General features: G+C 38.6%; 2 protein-coding genes across 2 annotated transcripts; both read left to right on the forward strand.

Moving 5' to 3' along the window:
* The first annotated feature begins 5,375 nt into the window (after positions 1-5,375).
* On the forward strand, positions 5,376-9,367 carry LOC146331775 (green-sensitive opsin). The gene is made up of 5 exons (XM_084735342.1): positions 5,376-5,837; positions 6,033-6,201; positions 7,438-7,603; positions 7,885-8,124; positions 8,802-9,367. Exons 1-5 carry the CDS (start codon positions 5,474-5,476, stop codon positions 8,898-8,900), a joined length of 1,038 nt encoding a protein of 345 aa, XP_084591468.1. The 5' UTR covers positions 5,376-5,473; the 3' UTR covers positions 8,901-9,367.
* Positions 9,368-14,168: 4,801 nt separating this feature from the next.
* Positions 14,169-18,711, forward strand: LOC146331776 (green-sensitive opsin-like). Its single transcript, XM_084735333.1, has 5 exons — positions 14,169-14,613; positions 14,745-14,913; positions 16,569-16,734; positions 17,669-17,908; positions 18,144-18,711. The coding sequence occupies exons 1-5, from the start codon at positions 14,244-14,246 to the stop codon at positions 18,246-18,248; spliced, it is 1,050 nt and encodes a 349-aa protein (XP_084591459.1). The 5' UTR covers positions 14,169-14,243; the 3' UTR covers positions 18,249-18,711.
* The last annotated feature ends 2,573 nt before the right edge of the window (positions 18,712-21,284 follow it).

Genomic DNA, 21,284 nt, shown 5'->3' on the forward strand with positions numbered 1-21,284 from the left:
TGTTGAGTCAAGTCGAGTCAAGTCACAAGGTTGTCGAGTCAAGTCGAGTCAAGTCACAAGGTTGTCGAGTCAAGTCAAGTCAAGTCACAAGGTTGTCGAGTCAAGTCAAGTCAAGTCGCAGATTATGTCAAGTCAAGTCTCTCACTATTGTTCCTCATCCAAAAAAGAGCATGAAGTCTAGTCTGCATGGATTAAAGCATAAAGCTGTTAATTTTATCTATTCTTACATTACATGTTTGATCATTTAGACCAAGGTAGATGGGGAAAGGCTACATTCCTGGGCCCAGGTTGGAGGGTGCAGGGGCTGCCAGGACCATAGATAAAGAAACTATATACTTCTATTTCTATATCTATGGGTGGGACCTCATTAAATTATGGAATAATTATTTAAAATATTTCAAAACAGGCCTATTTGTGGAAAAAAAATCTAATATTTGAGTTATCATAATAGCTCCCCCCCGAGTTGTCCTTAAAATAGTGAAGAACCCCCCCCCACACACACACAAAAAAAACCCCACACACAAATGGTTTGGCCATCAAACTTTGACGTTGTCTTTTTTTGGTTCAGTATGCTCTATGTGCGGTCGGTAGAAGTCCGATGCACAGAGAAGAAAGTAAAAGAGAAGAAGAGAAGAAGAAAATAGAGGCTTTAGAGATTTATTAAATATTTTTTAAAAAGGTGATGACCATAAAGCTGAGACCTTTACAGTCTATGGCTGAGACGAGCAAAGTCAACGTAGCGCAGGGGAAAAAAAAAACTAACAAAACAAAAACAAACAGTGAAGCTATATGTTTACCAGCCTTGTAACGTAATACTGTCCAGCTCTAATGTTAACATCTATAGGTATAAAAGCCACGACACGTCATGTTTTTGACAGGAACTGACTGACTGTCAGAGAGGAGGCAGAGAGAGGAGGAGAGCAGAGCGCTGTGATCAGGTGAAGGAGGGGCTCGTTGCACCGTGGCGAAGCGGACGCGCGCGAAGGGAGGCAGAGAGAGGAGAGAGCAGCAGTCAGGTAAAAGAGTGATGCGGGAGGGGCTCGTTTGTCGTGTCTCAAGTCGAGGGGAGTCATTTTGTCTCAAGTCAAGTCGAGTCTCGAGTCTCTGACCCTGCAAGTCCGAGTCGAGTTGCAAGTCGTCAAATTTGCGACTCAAGTCGACTCGAGTCCGAGTCCCTATGACTCGAGTCCAATTGTCTGCCGCCTACCTCTAGTGTTTCTGCTGTAACGCTGCTACTGCAGCCCAGTCTTTCTATATTGAGTAAGACTACTTTGATAATGGCCATAAATAATAGAATTTATGTCATTATAAATATGATCTGATTTGCACCTAGTTTAGAAAGAAAACGGTTATGGAGTTTGTGCTAAAAAACAAAACAAAACAAAACATCATGTTAGATCATGTTGTGTTAACCTGTTAATATTGGTGTCAAAATAAGAAGCAAGAGAGCACAGACACACTGCTCAGGTAAGCGCCAAGACCCAGATGTTATGTAGTGACGTGAAAAGTAGCTGTGGAGATCGGGATGGTGGATTGTCATGTAGCACAGCATACTATCACACAGGAGAGCCAAGTTAATGCTCTTTTCATTTGCATTTTTATTAACCATACCTATGATCTTTCAGTTCAGCCTGGTCCCTACTGCAACCTGCACCCCATCTATCGACATGACAGGAAACACGCAGCAAATGGGCCACAGGCTGGAGCCAAACCAGCAGCTGCTGCAGAGGACCAACAGCTCCAGCACGCTCCACCAACCCAGCCACAGGCTGCTGTTGTGTTTTATAGTGGCCGTACAACTTCCTCATTCATCACGCAATGCACACCAGCCCAAAAAGTATATTTGCCATACACAATCACAGGAAAAGAAGTAACGCTGAAACAATGAAAACATTTCAGAGTGAGCTGAGTGTCACAAACCCAAATTTGATCCATTTGGTCCAGTAATATTTGGAAAGTTGCTGTATGCTTAAATTTTATTATTTTTTTTAAGTAATGTTTTTGGGCTTTTCTTGCCTTTATTAGATAGGATAGCTGAAGAGTAGACAGGGGTGAAGAGAGAGGGGATGACACACAGCAAAGGGCCAAAGTCAGGAGTCGAATCAGTGGCCGCTGCAAAGGACTGACAGCCTCCATACATGAGCTGAGTTAAACAGCTGACCTGTATGCTTAAATTTTTATCCCATTCATGTGCACGGAGAGGAGAAGGAAGTCTCTGGCAAACAAACAGGTCTCAACCAGGTTCAACTGGAAATGCAGTCTAGGGTATATGCTGAATGGACCTGAAAATGTTGAAGCTTGACAAAGCTGGGGAGCTTTTTCACTTATGCACCTGTCAAGGATCAGGTAGCTGGCACGCAGAGAAATAGAACCCATTCTAGTCAATGCTGCAATTTACACTGGGAGCGCCGCGGCGCGTCTCAGCAGCGTCCCAGAAGTGGCTTGGCCCTCCGCTCCGCGGAGAATATATGGTTAAAGCACAAAGAACAAGGAAAGAGGACTTAATCAACAAAATCAGAGCAAGTAAACATAATCAGATGGGCAAAAAGCTCCACTGCTGAAACGCTTCTGAAACGCTGCTAGTGTAAATTGAAGTCGTGTGCATGACGGAGCAAAACTGCATTACGCTGTGCAGCCACGCTCAATGTAAATGCGGGGTTATACTGTATAGCGTTGTACTCTGTGAAGCAAAAAGTCACAGCTAGGTTAAGTAGGTGAGAGATCCATGACAAATATCCAGTTTCTTCTGACTTAACCCCACTAAAGAAAGACCCCAGTCACTGCACTTTCAGTAAAGTATGATAGTTTTAGATGACCAAACAGTAATCTCCTTACTTGAAGAACCCAAAGTCTCTACCAAGCTTTGTCCTTTTGACCTCAAAGATTTACCCTACAATCTGTGCACATCTACAAGTGTACCTGGTACTGCTGCTTTTGGAGTACAGTGAAATAAAAAATAATTAAATATTCACAATATTTAATTTAATTTGGGTTTAACTCTTAATAGTGCAGTATCTGTTTATAATTATAAAATAAAGATACAAATTTATAGTATTGATACATGATGATTATTCAGATTTGTTGGTAAACATGGCACTATTGTCCCAAAACTATTTTTTTTCATTTGTCTGCTTTGTTATTATTTGTTTAAAAATTCAGTGACATGAAGCTGATTTTTGGATTGTCATTTCAACATGAGCAGCCCCTCCCCCTTGCAAGGTCATCAGCAGGTCAAGCATTATTGGGAGCTGGTTTGCTCAAACCAAATCTTTAACTAATCCTCCTTTCTTCAACGCAGAAACTGCACTCGTGAGTGGCCAGTGATCTTTTGAGAGGACTGAATGTTATTTCTTACTTTTACTGTCTTACATGGCTGCGATTTTTTAATACCAGGTTTATGTTCAACATTATGCAGATGATATGTAACATAATCTCTTTGTTATATCATCATATCTTTTCTTGATTCCTTACAACCCCCTCTGTCTGCATAAAAGTAGTGCTGGAACACACTATGGTACCATACACTCATGAGCATTATTTGAACAGTATTGTACTGCAGAAAGTAGTGTGTTGCTATAAAAATGGTGAGAAAAAAAGCAATTAACAAGGGAAGAGAGACAGACCAACACTTAAAAATGTAGGTCTTTCCTACAGAGAAATAGCGAAGAAAGTCAAGGTGTCAGTGAGTACAGTTTCCTTCACCATCAAAAGGCACTCAGAAACTGGGGGAAACTGACAGGAAGAGGTCTGGCGGACCCAAAGCCCCAACAGAATCACAAGCCAAGTCAACAGCTTGTTTGATAGGTGGCTCACAGGACAACAGCTTCAAGCACAGCTTAATAGTGGTCGTAGTAAGCAAGTTTCAGTTTCAACTGTGAAGAGAAGACCTCGAGTTGTAGGTTTGACAGGTTGAGTTGCAGCAAGAAAGCCATTGCTAAGGCATCAGAATAAGAAAAAGAGGCTTGCCTGGGCCGTGAAACACTGCCAATGGACTACTGAAGACTGAAAGAAGGTCACACAGGATTTTTGTACGCTGTCGAGCAGGTAAAAGGATGGTTCCTCAGTGTGTGACATCAACTGTCAAACATGGAGGAGGGAGCGTGATGGTCTGGAGCTGTTTCGCTGGATCCAGGGTCAGTGACTTGTACAGAGCGAGAGGCACCCTGAACCAAAACGACTACCACAGCATTCTGCAGCGCCAATTGCTTCAATTGTTTATTTGTTCTATGCTTTCATTTCAGAGTACAATAAGACATTAAACTGCATAATTCTCAATAAAAACTGGAAAAACTGGGGTGTTCTAAAACTTTTGACCAGTAGTGTATGTAATGATGACTTTGAAGGAATTTAATAAAAGATATTAAGCATATTTATGGGGAAATGAAAGTTGTCACAATTGAAATTTATGATTCCAGTGAATAATTTCGAGTGAAAAACATGCTGTCTTTACTTAAAGACAGATTTTTACCATTTGGATATAAAATGTTCTCACTTCATCATTTTATCCTATTTGACATATAATTAGCTTATGGATTCTTGAGTTATGGCCAAAAACATGTTTTGTGAGGCCACAGTGACACTTGAAATTCTTATCAGGTCATGTTCTTTGAAAACATTCCCTCAAGGCAATGAGATGTCACATTCACAACAATGAGACAACAACTCAAAAACAGTCTTCTTTATGTCTTTTTAATTTATATATTTAAATGCTGACGTTTCAAGAGGTAGCTCTATAATATCTACTAGTAAGCAAAAAAACACTTAAAATGTGAAGCATATCAACCGGTTTGTCCTCAGCTACAGTACTAGTGCAACTGTAGCACAGCTTTACCATAGAAACTGACGTGAACTCTGAAATCCTATTAAGAAATTGCTAGTTGAGTTCTAAACTAAATGGATAGTGGGCTAATCAAATTATATGTTTCAGTCAGAGTCTTGCTTTAATGGTGTTAAGGTCATAAACACATTTTGTTCAGTTAAATGTGCTTCGTTCAGTTTACTGTAAATTGTGTAGACACTTCATGTTTGAAGTACAGTTCAATCAGCTACTTCACAGAACATTTTCTACTTTAAGTAAGTAGAAGTAAAGATAGATAGATATACAGGAAGCTGTGTTCGACCTGTTCATGACCAAAATGTTCTTGTCATGTTGAAAATGACAATAACGGGCAGTAAAAATGCCTGTAACAGGAAAAGAGACAAGAAAGTCTGTTTCAAATGACCTCCATCCTCCACCTGACAGTGACCCGCGTCTGTTGGTCAACAAGTGATTATTCTGCTCGGGCAGATAATACGTTGAATTCTCATGCAGATCCTCTTTGCTCATCTTGATCCATTGTGAGTCTGCCCCTGGGGGGCTATATAACCATAGCTGGACTATCACACGTAACAAGTTAGAGAGCAGAATCTTGGCTCCATTGACTTTGCTCCAAGCTCGTTATACTCTGCCAGTCCAAACCCTAAACTTGGAAAGATGGAGAACGGCACGGAGGGCAAGAACTTCTACATCCCAATGAACAACAGGACGGGGCTTGTGAGGAGTCCTTTTGAATACCAGCAGTATTATTTGGCAGATCCATGGATGTTCAAGCTGCTGGCTCTCTACATGTTTTTCCTGATCTGCACTGGCTTCCCTATCAACTTTTTGACACTGGTGGTCACAGCTCAGAACAAGAAACTTCGGCAACCTCTCAACTTCATCTTGGTCAACTTGGCAGTGGCTGGACTGATCATGGTCCTATTTGGATTCACAGTCACCTTTTACACTTCCCTGATGGGCTATTTCTCCTTGGGACCCTTGGGCTGTGCTATTGAAGGATTCATGGCTACAATTGGAGGTAAACTTTAGAAAAATGGATGTTTTCTTACCATTCTCAAATATATAGATCTAGTAGCATAAATCTCATGACTTGTCACATAAATATTGTTCTGTCAGATTTTTTCAAAGATGTAAGACTGAACTCTAAGCTGATGCGACAGATGGCAAGATTTGAAGGTTCTCACTACAACTTCTGTCTTGTTTTGATCAACAGGTCAAGTGTCATTGTGGTCTCTTGTTGTCCTGGCTATTGAGAGATACATCGTGGTCTGCAAACCCATGGGCAGTTTCAAATTTACAGCCACCCACGCGTCAGCAGGTTGTGCATTCACCTGGATCATGGCCTGCTCCTGTGCTGTCCCTCCCCTCGTTGGCTGGTCAAGGTAACGAGTTAGTTCCCCAGAATGGATCCCGTGTCCCAGTCCTGTGCATCAGTGGTAGTAGAATGGAAAATGAAGTTCCTCACTGGAGCACTTCCCACACCTGAATTCACACTCTTACTTAGCAACATTGTTCTTAAAATTTGGTGCCAGAGGCTTGCCCTGCTTGTGTGTGGCATTGGAGGTGTTTGTTTGATAGGCGTTTTAGGGACCAGTCAAACAAAGATGCATCACTACAGGTGTGGCTGAAAAATGACAAAGCACCTGGGGGAAAAAAGCTGCTGCACCTGTGGTGTGCACACCTACGGGCAATTTAGAATCACCAATTAACCTCGCATGCATGTCTTTGGACTGTGGGAGGAAGCTGGAGAACCTGGAGAGAACCCATGCAGACACGGGGAGAACATGCAAACTCCACACAGAAAGGCCCTGCCTCTACCAGCTGGGGGATCGAACTCAGGACCTTCTTGCTGTGAGGTGGCAGTGCTAACCACTGCACCACCGAAATAAAAATATAAAGACATGAGCTGTAACTTCCCCTTTTCTCCTCTCACATTCTCCTTAACTCTCTCACAGTCCAACTGCTAACTAGCTAGCTAGATCACATTGACCAGCATCAAAACAGGAAGGAAGTGGTAAAGTAGTGAATCCTGCTTGATTTGATTGACAACCAGGACATTACCAAGCAGTGTGACTCCACACTTTGCACTGAAAAATTAAGAGTATTTTATGTTTTATATGTGTCTAAGAATCGCTTGACAAACACAATGCATGGCACAAGAGAGGCGCACCATACGCCAGGCACACTGTACCAATGGTTTTGCTGGCAATGCATTTCTAGGAATGCATCTCAGAATGATCCCTCCTTTCAAAAATAAATCACCTGAATAAAAATCTTCTCCTGCGTCCTCTTAAATTGTAAAATGTACCACACACTGTAATGTAGACTGGGAATATATAAACACAGGCTTGTTTCATAACCATTTAAAAACTCCTTGTCGGAATTTTAAAGTGATCATCGTAAGCTGGATGTTTGTTTACAACTTGTCTGGTTATGTGACTGCTCATGTTGCTTGTCCTGCTAGACTTCCCTCTGGTGATACAATTGCTTCTCCAGATCTGAAACTGATATGCAAAATTTTCATAATCTTTCCTGTTGGACAGAGAAAGGTTATAATACATTATGTCAGTATTTTATATTCATGCATCCCACATCATATGTCCGCATTTTATTCCCAGGTACATCCCTGAGGGTATTCAGGTTTCCTGCGGACCTGACTACTACACACTGGCCCCGGGCTACAACAACGAATCATTTGTCATGTACATGTTCAGCTGCCACTTCTGTGTTCCTGTCTTCACCATCTTCTTCACTTATGGAAACTTAGTGTGCACCGTGAAGGCGGTAAGAAACATTTACTGTAATCTAATGAGATTGTTTTTCAATGTGATTGGAGATTTTTAAGAATATCAATATCAGAGAATATTTACAACACACAGCACATGCCCAGAATTACAGACCATTAGATGTCCTTCTGTAAATTTAATGATATTTATATGAATAAACTTATGAATGAACTTATATGAAGAAAGCATCCATCATGCTTGGCTTTCATAACCTGACTAACATCTTGATCCCGTTGTGCTATTAAATGTGCTGATAACTGATGTTGAACTAATTTTCAGGCTGCAGCCCAGCAGCAGGACTCTGTATCCACCCAAAAAGCTGAGAAGGAAGTGACACGTATGTGCATCCTGATGGTGTTGGGCTTCCTCGTGGCTTGGACTCCATATGCCAGTTTTGCTGCATGGATTTTCTTCAACAAGGGAGCTGCATTCTCAGCTGTAGCAATGGCTGTTCCCGCCTTCTTCTCAAAGAGCTCAGCGTTGTTCAATCCTGTTATTTACGTATTGATGAACAAACAGGTATGGTTTAACCAATGTGGTAACACTCCCCTTTAAATCCCGTATAGAAACAATAACACAGTGGTAAATAGATGTAAGCTGATGTCAGTTGTCACAAAGAGTGGAGATATTTCTATATACATAAATATCAACCAACCTAACCCTAACCCAAATACAGTGTGAAGCAGGTGCTGGACCAATTGAAGACACCAATGTAAACATGAAACAAAGTACTCATTGTACCTCCCTTAAATACAATTTATTGGTGCACCCATGAGTGCTTGTGTCAATAAATTTCACATGGGAACTTGTGCCATGTTTAAATACATAAGTTAGCTATTATAGATATAATTATAGAACTTGATTTACTTCACAGGAAGAATTACATTTCACAAATACACTAATAAAGACTTGCAAAGTCCCATCTAAACATAACTAAAATATAACCAATAAAAAACATGGAGACACCATTTATATAATAACAGCTGTTTTATTCTGTAATTGTTTGTACAGTAGTTACATGTAGAAATATTTTACACACTTGGAATGTCCTTATAGGTGATTACAACTACAATACTATATTTTATTTTATTTTATTACTTTGCTAAAGAAATGTTAGTGTTGAAATTTAGTTTTAGTTTCAGCTCAATGACTAATGATTCCTCATTTTCTAATCCTACAATGTTCTCTGTTTTCAGTTCCGTAACTGCATGCTCACCACTATTGGAATGGGTGGTATGGTGGAGGATGAGACTTCAGTCTCAACCAGCAAGACAGAAGTGTCCTCTGTCTCCTAAACACAGACGAACTTCAACAACTCTAATGGATTTTTCACATGGACTAATGACAAGTATATACAGACAACATATTATTTGGTTCTATTTAGTAAGAAATGCTGCAGGTCCCAAGTCAACAGGAAAAAAAACCCTTTTACATACTGTACTGTAAAATCTGACACCAGGTACAGTATGTGAAGCTTGCACAGCATGAAAAAGCACCACTTTTCTTACCATGATCAGGACCAGGTAGTGCTGCTGTTGAAATTAAGTAAACATCCAAACTTCTCACAGCCCTTCAACAGAATGTGCTTTACGATCATCAACATCATGATATTTACAAAAATGCACCAGCACTTGTTTTGTTCTGCAATACTGAATTATTATTATTTTTTCAAGGGCCAGAATTTGTTCTCTTGTCCAATTGTATATATTTTATAAATACTTATGACACTGTAAATGTAGGTGAATAAATGCATGCATACAAATCTGTTTGTTTCTTTTCATTTCTGATAAATCACTGTTAAGTCAGGTGAGTCCAGTGTGTGAAAAAGTGAAGCTACATTGTGCTTATCCGTCTGTCATCCATGATTTGTTTGTCCTGTGCAGAGAATCGTCTGAAGCTGATTGGCTCTCTGAGTGGGCAAGAGATAGCATGCAATGTTGACAGTCATCAGTCCATCAAAGGGCTGACAAATATAGACAGACCATATATACTCACACACAGTCACACACTCAACTTAAAGTCACTAATTCACTTGACCTGCATGTCTTTGGACTGTGGGATCTGCCACCCAATCAGAGACCATTGTAGGTCTATTGTAACAGACAGTAATTACCATGGGCATTACTTGTGCGGTGTGTACAGCCAGAAGAGGACTAAAGATGCTTGTTGAGCATCAGAGTCTTTAGTGCTTAGACTCTACAAGGAGATTTTGCAACGGAGAGGCATCTGCCCTGAGAAGCGATAAGATAAATCCCCCCATGGAGTCCAAATGCTGATGGTGACGGTAGCTGATGACTCTTCAAAGGCTGGCTGGTGATATGGTGGATACCAGCAGCATGAACAACTACGGACAGAGACAGAAGAGACGAGAGGAGAGGAGAGGAGAGGAGAGGAGAGGAGAGGAGAGGAGAGGACAGGAGAGGAGAGGAGAGGAGAGAAACCTATTTAAAAAGACAACAGCAAGAAAATAAGCTAACAATGAAGGTCTTTCGCTGTGCCGTTAGTTAGAAGTCACTAGCTAATGGAAGAGCTGATATCACAGTTAGTCCCAGACAGTAACAGTAAGGAAATTATGTTAAAAGAAATAAACTACAGACCTAAACAGACAAAAGAATAGTCTTCCCAACTGAGCCTTCGCTATAGCTCCATTAGTTTAAAAGGTACACTCTAAAAAAGAATACACTGGCTCAGTTTAAAAAAAATTAAGGTAACAATTTGCATAGCTGATTTTAAGTAAATCCAACTCAGATATAATTGAGTAAATTCCTTGAGACTTTTATAGTTAGACCAACTCAATTAGTTTGTACAACCAACATGATTTGCTTCGTCCTCTGCAAGCTTAATTAAGTTGGATCAACTGGTGCTATTAAGTGGTCAGATTACTTATTCTAACTTATTTATTTTACTTTCAGTCTACTCAGAAATGTCCCTGCAAAGTGTTACCTTAATTTATTTGAGTATTAGTAGCTTATTTCATTTCTGTCAGAATGAATTACACATAACAGTTTTATGATCAAACTGTTCATTTTAAAACAATGATCAATTTATGTCCACCAATTTTATACCATAATCTGTGCCAAAAATTAACAGATTAATATTTTAAAAAATAAATGAATAAAAGTAAATAAATAAATGAATGAACAGATAAATAAATAAATAAATAAATAAATAAATTCAGACATCAGCTCAAGGAATATCTTTTGAAGCACTTGAGAGTCTTTTTCATTTCTTTTGAGTAGCTGAGATTGTGTGTTGTGTTGAGGGTTACACAGGCTGTAGGCAGGTCTTCTAACACTTCGATTTCCTCAATCATGATTCCTCCAGGTATTAGTTAATGCCACCATCCTGGTATATATAGGTCAGAATCAATGCAAGCAGCTAAATCATTACTCATTAAAATGTGTACATGTAACAAACTTCATTTTTTAATGCTGAAAAACCTTGAAGTTGACAACTGCAATGGTCTACTTTCTGGTCTCCCCGAAAAAAAGATACACCTATAATAATTACAATTACTTCTTCATGGTCTCAGTCCCACCGATTAATCAGATTTGCTCTTAGCCTATAAAGCTTCCAACACTTTCAGGTCTTCTGGCGGTGTCCTTATAATTATCCCTCAGGTCACAACACAAACTCACAGTGGGCATCCTTTAAAACTCCTGTCCACGTCTACAGAACAATCTGCCTGAAGACCTGAGGTCGGCACAGAGTGTTGATATTTTTTAGAAACAAAGTCTTTTTCAGTTTCTCTTTTTATGTGATGTTACCATAAGTGCTTTTAATTACAAAGTGATTCATTATTGTTATTTTTGTTACAAATAAAGGCTGATTAAGTCTGATTGATAGCATGTTTAGTCCTTTATGTGACTCTATATTATGTAGTTATTATTGTCCCTGCATTTATGTGGAGCACTTATTTTGGCAAAAGATTTACATGAGCACACAGGAAACATAAATCTATGTTATGGCAGCAGATCCCACAGTCTAAAAACATGCAGGTCAGGTGAACTCTGACTCTACTTTTCCTGCAATGTGTGACTGTGTGTGTGTGTGTGTGTGTGTGTGTGTGTGTGTGTGTGTGTGTGTGTGTGTGTGTGTGTGTGTGTGTAGTTGTCTATATGGATTTTTAATCCCTGTTATAGACCAACGATCTGTCAGCACTGCACTCCACCTCTTGTCTACTTTTGAGCTAAAATAGACCTCAGCCCAATACTCTCAACAAGTTAAGTGGATCATGGATGGATAAATGGGTGAGCGCAATGTAGCTTCACTTCTTCATTTGCTCATCTCTCCTGATTGAACTGTGATTCATCAAAAAGTACAAACTGGCAGACACATTTGGATGCATGCAGGTACATGGTTTATAAGAGTAAGAAGCTTTATTTATATAGCACATTTCACAGATGAAATTTAGCTCAAAGTACTCTACAGAATCAAAAAAGAAAAAAGAGCAGACACAATCAATCAATAAAGAGGAACGGAAGAAAATCATAAACACTTGGCAATTAAAACAAACAAAAAATGCAAAACATGAAGAACTCAAGTTAACAAATAACTAGATATGTACTCAAGGTACAGTAATACTGCAATAAAACCTTCACAATATTTATTGTGATGTTAGAAAACAAAGAAAAATGATCAACTGTCCTTTATTAAATTATAATGTGTGTGTACAGCATTTATCTGTATTGTTTTTTCCCTTATAACTTAAAGAGCTTTTCCTTACCTTCTTTAAAATTAGCTAGCCATAACAAAAAATTCTAATGAATTGTTTTTCACAATGAATGTCTGAATTATGTGTGTACATTTACAAAACAAAAACAGTATAGTAGCAGTAGCAGTCCTAAAATAAAATCAAAATGGTAAAATAAAACAATCAATCACGGCAGATATTGTCACAGTCCGTGTGGAAGTTTCTTTTCTGCAATATTCTGATAATATTATCACATCCATTCATCTTACAGTTTAAAGTCATACAACAAGAAAAACAACTATCCATTACAACAAACAAACAACTAAACAAGAACTCAAAACATCAGGACCTCAAATCTACATTTAATGTTAGCTGCTTATTTATCAGTGCCCTCAGAGAAGGCCTGTTAAGAAAAGATTGTGGTAAAGTTTCCTCCTGCAGTCCAAACATGCTACTGACACAGAGGTCAGGTGACCTGCAGAGTCTAAACTAAACCCACATCTACATTACAGATACCTGAAGGGGAGGAAGTGTTTCTGGCAATCCTCCAAATGTACCGTGGCATATGACTTAAAAGCATGAAAGCCAACAGCTACTCACTGCTGCCATTCAGTGTTTTAAACTGCATATGTTGGACCAGTTGTTCACTGGTCGTGGTGGTGGTGATTATAAGGTGGGAACAAGAGGTGAAAAGATGCAGGAGGAATTACTGCTTATCCTCTTGTAAAGCACAACCTGGGAATGACAGCAATACATATGGTTCATAATCATATTAAACACTTCAACACAGCATTTCACCATTAAAATAAAAGATAAAGCTTAAAAAAAGGAGTGATCATGACCTGTCCTGTCATTCCTGTTCTGTATTGTTTAAACACAAATAGCATCTGACAGGAGACCTTGTGACCTTGTGCACTGTCTGTTACTTACCTGTGACTGTATCCTGCATGGACTCTGGCATACTTACACATGGACACACATTCATTCACACTGATATTTTACCAGAGATTATAGACTGTTCATATCCACATGTACACTACTGTTATTGTTGTTATTATTAATAGTAGTAGTAGTATTGGTATAAGTACTAGTTAATCTGTACACCCACTTATTTACTTTTACTTTCACTTTTACCCTGTTTTCCCTATATTATCATATATTTCATATGTTGATGAAATTCATCTACAGTAACTGGATTATTAAATGTTGTGTTAGACACATGTATGCATTGAAGAACTTGTGCATGGCTTATTTATATTTATATTCCAATTTATAGTAAAAACAAAAAGCCTGGATGTGTTACTAATTTCAATTGAAGTATTGTTTTCTATTATTTTGTAATATATTTTGTCTACCTGGATTTAGAAATAAACATAAAAAGAACAAAAAGGTTTCATCTTCTCACTTCAGTTACAGTATTGATGACTGAATAATGAAGATGATAGGGTAAAAAGAAAAGCATTAAAGCATATCAATAATATACTATTGAAATACTTTTTTAAAAATGAGTGAAATAGAATTTATTTGTTCAGAAATAAATGTCTAAAACAAAATACAGGATGTCTGAAAAATATACAAAAAGAGCTGTTGAGAAAACTTCATTACAATTTAAACATAAAAGAATATAATCAAATCTAATTACAGTCACTTTAAAGATAATATTATCTCCAGAGAGGTTCAAGACTTTCAATCTCAAGCTAACCTGCAGTGAATTTAAAAATGGAAAAAGAAAATCAAAAAGACAAAATGAAGAGAGAGGGACTGAGCTGATGATTATCCGGTGTTAACATTAATTACTGAGGATTACAGGATAGACTTATTTACAATCCTCCTCTAATCCACTTTTTGACCAGTATAAAGCTAACACCTAGACCTCTCATCAGCTGCGGAGGGGTTCAGCACTGCACTGGTCAAACCACACACTCTCGCTAGTCTCATTCATACGATGAGGATGGAGAACGGCACAGAAGGCAAGAACTTCTACATCCCCATGAACAACAGGACGGGGCTTGTCAGGAGTCCTTTCGAGTATCCACAGTACTACCTTGGAGATCCAATACAATTCAAACTGCTTGCCTTGTACATGTTCTTCCTGATCTGCACTGGATTCCCCATCAACTTCCTGACACTGGTGGTCACAGCCCAGAACAAGAAACTCCGGCAACCTCTCAACTTCATCCTGGTCAACCTGGCCGTCGCTGGACTCATCATGGTCTGCTTCGGATTCACCATCACCTTCATAACCGCTATTAATGGCTACTTTATTTTTGGACCAATGGGTTGTGCCGTTGAGGGATTCATGGCTACTCTGGGAGGTAGGATACAGGAAATTTTGCCTTTTGTTTCTTATATCAAAAAAGAAAAATACTTCTGATATTTTACTGCTGTAAAGAATCCTGAAAATATGCCTGAAATATCCACCTCTTATTCCTTCCCTTTCTCACAGGTCAGGTTGCCCTCTGGTCCCTGGTCGTCCTGGCTGTTGAGAGATACATTGTCGTCTGCAAACCAATGGGAAGCTTCAAGTTCACTGGAACTCATGCAGGAGTTGGAGTTGTTTTCACCTGGATCATGGCTATGGCTTGTGCCGCACCACCACTGGCTGGATGGTCCAGGTAATTAAAACATCTGAGCCAACACTTAAATGGAAACATTAAGGAAAACTAAACATAGAAGAATAGCTTCACAACAGCACTCACATGACCAGAAGTACAATAAATATTGTACTTATTCATTGTAATTAAATACTAATTAATTATAATTGTTTGAACAGTTACTGTGACCGTTCCTCCAAGGTACATTGTTCCTTGGAAGAACAATTACAGCAACCAAAAACCGTTACAATGTAGACTTATTTATCATGATATAACACAAAGTTGTACAGTGAGATTAAGATGTAGCTCCTTTTTTGCTACTCATTAAGAAAAATGTGAAATATATATATATACAAAATATATAAAAATAAAAGTATTTTACATGGTGGTGTGCTGAGGACAAATTAAGCAGTCTAAACAGTAGGCTGAGGGATGAAGCTACGGGAGCGGATAGTTCTGTATCTCTTGTCAGATGGCAGCATGGTGAACAAACTGTGGCATGGGTGTGTATAATCGTTCAGTATCTTCTGGGCTCTGCACAGGCACCTCATCTCCCTGATATCGGTAGAGGGATGCCAATGGTGCTGTGCAGTTTATCACAATCGCTGCAGAGTCTTCCTGTCTTGGCTGTGTACATCTCATGCCAGTTTGTGATGTTTCCATTGATGCTTTCTGTTCTGCTCCTCTGCTCCTCTCCAAACAATATAGTAATCTAGGGGCCGCTCCAGTAACCATAGACTGGATGTAGGACATCACAGTCTTCTTTTTTAGGGGATGTCTTAATGCTTTTATTTTGTCTGTGTATTGCTGAAATAGGATGAGCAGGAAGGTCAAGTGCCCCTCACGCTAAATCTTATAGACTTCTACTACTAGGCCACTTCTAATAGACATCTGTAATTCGCACAGGCAGCCGCTAAAGCCCTGTGCCACTAATCCTCTAATTTCTTATCAGGACAGTATAAACAAACAAACAAACTTAAGCTTCTTGAATAAAACCTTACGTAGTAAGAATACCCATTGAAAAAAGTACTTCAGTAATGAGTACTTTGTGGCAAGTATATTAAAACTACACTGCTCAAATAAAATTAAGCACTGTTCTTCAAAATTGTACTTTCAGAGAGTAGTTGTAGTGCAGTAAATGCAACTAGTTAAGTTCTACCATTGCACTGCACACTGTAAGAAGTATCACTTGGATATTTACATCAGGAGAGCAAGCAGGAGCATTTTGGTGTACAGCCTGAACAGATTGTCATTAGATAAACGTAGTGCTCCAATGCTCTACAAAGAAGTGCTTGTGCTGTCGAAAAGTGATTTGCCTAAGCGGAAAAAGAAGTGAGATCAGGGATGCTTTGCCTCATTCAAATCTCCTGCTGTTGCCTCATTCATAATTCTACAAATGGTGAAACGGGCAGGCTGCAGCTATTGTGATGATACATATCTGACAATTAGAATGTGTACTGAATAAAAGAAGATGCTCAAATGAAGTGAATGCACAGCTGAAAAATTCTCTTGTTTCCAAGAGTAAGAGGGGAAGTGTGTTTACAGGGAACAAATCATTTTAAAAAGTTAATTGAGAAAGTGCAGTAATGTGAAATTTCACACTAAAACGCTACAGCATGTTTCCTTATCTTCATTGCACATTACTGAATGAATTTCTCCTCCGTTCTCACACACAGGTACATCCCTGAGGGTCTGCAGTGTTCATGTGGACCTGACTACTACACTCTTGCCCCAGGCTTCAACAATGAGTCATACGTCATGTACATGTTCACCTGCCACTTCTGCTTCCCAGTCTTCACCATCTTCTTCACCTATGGCAGCCTTGTGCTGACAGTCAAAGCTGTAAGTCTTACTGTCCTAACTGGATTAAACCATAAACAGTTCTATACTAGTCTATGTGGGGTTATGAGGTATTATAAGTGGCCCCTCCCTCTAACATCCTGTACTTTTTATTTAATACCTAACATACCAATAATCATTTTAACAATATTTTGTGGGCATTTTTGTACAGTAATGTGTATTTGAGCACACAAAAAGCTCTGTATAAGTCTTATTTATTAATATTACTACTGTAGAGTATTGTTATATTTGATACAGCTTTGACAGTGTAAAATGTGAAATCATCTATTATTTGCAAAGCTTTAAAGTGCACTATTCACATTATTATAGCGTTAAAAAGTTTATCCAAATTGTAAAACTGCTTTCAATAAGCAACTGTTTACCATTTTTTGAAGACCAACTAACATTTGGTCCTTTTTTTTTTATTACTCACAACCCATAGGTATCCAGTAAATGGTGAATTGTTATTATTGTTATTATATATTGTTATTATCTCCTATTAGCTAAAGTATAAATTACCATTTATATTACACAAAAATAGCTTTTATATTATATATTATATCATTACTAGTACTTAGTAAACTATTTATTATAAAGTAAATATTTTTAACAGTAAAATAACTATTATTTCAGTTTAATTAACTTACTATTTATGTTATTGTTATCACAAAAAATACCCAGTTATTTATCAATTAATGGTGTAATCATTCTTCCTAAAAAGAAAATAGTGAATCAGAAAAAGAAAAAAAGAAAAACAAAATACAGTTAAAAATGCTAATAAATGTTTATTGACTAATCAGTTAACATACCTCTTGATTTAATTTATTTTAAAGCAACAAAGGAAGACCTCTGACTTTATAACTGACTGAAGAGAACTGTGCTTCAAGTTTAGACTTGTTGTAAGTCTTACTACCTCCTGCTCTTCTTCTGTTCTCAGGCAGCAGCCCAGCAGCAGGAGTCAGAGTCTACCCAGAAGGCCGAGAGGGAAGTGACACGCATGTGCGTACTGATGGTGTTGGGATTCTTGGTGGCTTGGACGCCATATGCCAGCTTTGCTGCATGGATCTTCTTCAATAAGGGAGCTGCATTCTCAGCCACAGCCATGGCCATCCCTGCCTTCTTCTCCAAATCCTCAGCATTGTTCAATCCCATTATCTACGTATTGATGAACAAACAGGTCAGTTTGTTACTACACTACTTCAGAAAATATGCACCTAAGACTGCCTTTCTAATAAGTTACCCTTTTTGAACAATTAATAAATTGAAACTAAGGGTGAATGAATTGTTTTCTAATGCTCACTTACAATGAAATTATTAAAATTAACTTAAACTTAAACTTGACTTAAGGCTTTCTTCTTGTCAGAAATGAACAACCTTGTTTGATATCTAACTATCTGTTTTCTCCTCTCCAGTTCCGTAACTGCATGCTCTCCACAGTTGGAATGGGTGGCATGGTTGAAGATGAGACCTCAGTATCAACCAGCAAGACAGAAGTCTCTTCTGTCTCTCAGGGTTAATAAGTTCACAGCTCTGGATGTACTTCTTCCTGATGTCCTCCCGATTCTGAATGGCTGTCTTAAAGTGGAAATAATCGAATGGATATGAGCTAATTATCTTTTTTCTTTTTTTTTTTTTGTTTTTGCATCAATTGGACATTAATCTCAGAATTCATGCCTGTGACAGCAATATACTGCAGTGCATCCTCTTGATGTGTGTGCGTCTGTGATAAAAAATGGACTCCAACATCAAATGAACCACAGCTGAAAGAGAATCAAGCAAAACATCTCTGAAACACAGCCTGAAATGTTTTCTTGTGATAATGGTGATGGTATGTTTGGATGTGCGAGTGGGTGAGAATCACTTGTGTATATTTATGACGTGGAGAGGTTAGCATATTTGTTGGCCTCTGTCATAATATTCTGTATATATTTTATAAAGAAAAAAAAGTGTAGAAAGTTATTAAATGCATGCATGAAAAGATGTCATGGTTGTTGTTTGTTCAATTCATACTTGGTTCCACCTGGAAACCTGGAAACTGCAGCTCTGCAGCACTAAAATTTGTCATAGCCTGTAACTACTGCTCAGCACCTTTTCCTTTAAATTTTGACAGTGGTCTTCTAAGCTAGCTGTGGATGCCAAATCAAAAAAACAAAAGAGAGAGAGAGAGAGAGAGAGAGAGAGTGGGGGGGGGGGGGAGAGAAATGTCTCAGGGGAAAAGAGAGAATTTAATAGTTGGGACTACAGACAGATTTGTCACACAAAAAAGGCTAAAGGCCCTATCTGTTTGGTTTGTCCACTCTGGGCTACTTAAGAGGCAATGCAGTGCGATAAGGCAGCCTCCACTGAGCTTCCCAGTCATCTTAAATCAGGGGTGTCAAACTCAATCACAGAAGGGGCCAAAATTTAAAACACAGTCTAACTCGCAGGATTAACATTTATTGTATTTACTTCATATGAAATGTAAAAAAAACCCATTCCAGCTCAGAATATTTAAGCTCACATATCCGATCAGCAACAGTATTTCTGTTGAGACTTACATTTGAAAATGCTTGCTTTTTGTCTGGACACAAGACGTCGCACACTTTAATCATGCAGCGCTTCAAAAACTCTCCCTCCGTAAATAGCCAGGCTCATTTGACTGATTTGATCTCTTCTGACACTATAAAACCAGCTTTCACTGCAGCTTCACTTTGTGATTTTGCTTTTGTGAACATAGCCTGCTGTGACACCAGACTCTTTTTAAACTCTTCTGTAGCTTCTGCTGTGTGTCCAGGTTTTTGTACTTGTCCTAATATCATGTCTCATAGTACTGTCTTATGTTATATTCTTTTATTATGGCTACATCAGCTCCACAAAGAAGGCACACAGGTTTACCTTCGATGTCGACAAACAGGTACTCTACCTCCCACCTGCTTTGAAAGTCTCTGTTTTCAAAGTCCACTTTTTGTTTGGCCATTTATTTTGGGGGTTAGCTGTAAGTGTTGCTGTAAAAGCGCTGACTGATGCATTCATCCGCTGACCACTGATCAGTGTGTCATTAAAGCAGCAGGAGGAGGGGCTGGTGTACAGGTCTTGACAGCTCCTGTTGCAGTGCGTTGTGGGATTTGTAGTATGGGCGGTGGGGGTGCTATTTACTGGCGGGCCATTCATAATAGACACATGAGATTATCTCGTGGGCCATATATAATTGTAACCGACACGGGTTGCTGCATGATGGCTTTGCTACATATAAACCTATGGTGAGGGAGAGGATGACATCAGTACTCTCACCAAAATCACTGAGACCATGTGAATACGGACAACTTGATATAAAAACTTTTTATGATCATGAATCATAATGTTACACTTCTGTCGTGCATGATTTTTTACTCCAGGTCCAATTTATGTACTTTTAAATACTAGAGAGGGAGGGGGGCGAGTGAGTGAAGTGCAGACCGATATGAAAATGTTATTGATCATGAATCCTGATGTTATTGTACATTTCTGTGGTTTAAAAACTACAGATTAAAATATCTGCCTCTGTAAAGACCAAACTGACAGACACTCATCTCCTCAACGAAACGTTTGTCACTGCTCTGCATTATTGTAAATCACTATGAAGAGTCCAGACTCTGTCTCCTCTTCATCTCCTTGGTGTGTGTCAGTGTGCAGTTTGCAGTCTGCTGTGGTCCAAATCTTTCTCACTGATGTAAACTGTCAGAGTGACACTGATGTAAATGATCCTGCAGCCTTAATACAAAAACATGAACACTGCGCTTTGTTTCATCATTATACTGACTGAGCTGAATAAAGGTGAGGATTTTTCTCCTCAGAGGACACATTTTTTTTATTAAAGAAATAAACTATTATTAACAATAATAATACTAAATAAATGCATATAAATAAATGCATATAAATAGTAACCATTCCCCTAAAATACAGCTGGTTCTGTGGTGTTAAAATTTTAAATCTGAAGCTTCAACTGACTTTTCTGTTGAAGCTTTTAGTGTGTTTTGACCCTAATAATAAATTGAGCAGGTCAATATGCTCATCTGTGCCTGACTTGGGTTTGTCATGTTATTAGTTGTTAGTAGTTGTGCCAAATGCAGTGCCTTTTAGGGTTTCCTGACAATTTTTGTCATTGTTTTTGGTTAATATCCCTTTAAGGTAAATTTTGAACAAATAAAAAATGTGTGATTAATTTGCAATTAATGGCAATTAACAACATACACTCATGCACTTAATCATGATTAAATAATTTAATTGATTTACAGCACTTTGCTCATTGCATATGGAAGTATTGGTTTACTGTCCAGCTGAAAAACCATCAAACATAGAGGGAGACACTGTTCAAATCAGGATTCTGTATGATGTCTGTCTCCATATTTAATCCTCAACCCACAGTGTTTGTGTGTGTGTCATTTTGTGTCCTGAGTGCTTGAATTTTTCAATTTCCATTTCTTGAAAATAAGCCATTTTTGTCCAGAGGTCATGTTGCACCACCATGTTTCTCCAGTTGCTGAGAATGGCTCTGGATACAGCCTCATAATCTGCTGCAGTTTCTCCTAAACCCT

The sequence above is a fragment of the Lutjanus erythropterus genome, chromosome 2 (genome assembly GCF_056507025.1).
Source record: "Lutjanus erythropterus isolate fLutEry1 chromosome 2, fLutEry1.hap2, whole genome shotgun sequence".
Classification (NCBI taxonomy): domain Eukaryota; kingdom Metazoa; phylum Chordata; class Actinopteri; order Lutjaniformes; family Lutjanidae; genus Lutjanus; species Lutjanus erythropterus.

Excerpts from the sequence above, each read along its gene's own strand:
- LOC146331775 (XM_084735342.1), top strand. The coding sequence starts at position 5,474 with ATGGAGAACGGCACGGAGGGCAAGAACTTCTACATCCCAATGAACAAC. Across the intron at positions 6,202-7,437 it reads CCCCTCGTTGGCTGGTCAAG|GTACATCCCTGAGGGTATTC; the intron begins GTAACGAGTTAG and ends TTTTATTCCCAG. Across the intron at positions 7,604-7,884 it reads TAGTGTGCACCGTGAAGGCG|GCTGCAGCCCAGCAGCAGGA; the intron begins GTAAGAAACATT and ends ACTAATTTTCAG.
- LOC146331776 (XM_084735333.1), top strand. The coding sequence starts at position 14,244 with ATGAGGATGGAGAACGGCACAGAAGGCAAGAACTTCTACATCCCCATG. Across the intron at positions 14,614-14,744 it reads ATTCATGGCTACTCTGGGAG|GTCAGGTTGCCCTCTGGTCC; the intron begins GTAGGATACAGG and ends CCTTTCTCACAG. Across the intron at positions 16,735-17,668 it reads TTGTGCTGACAGTCAAAGCT|GCAGCAGCCCAGCAGCAGGA; the intron begins GTAAGTCTTACT and ends TTCTGTTCTCAG.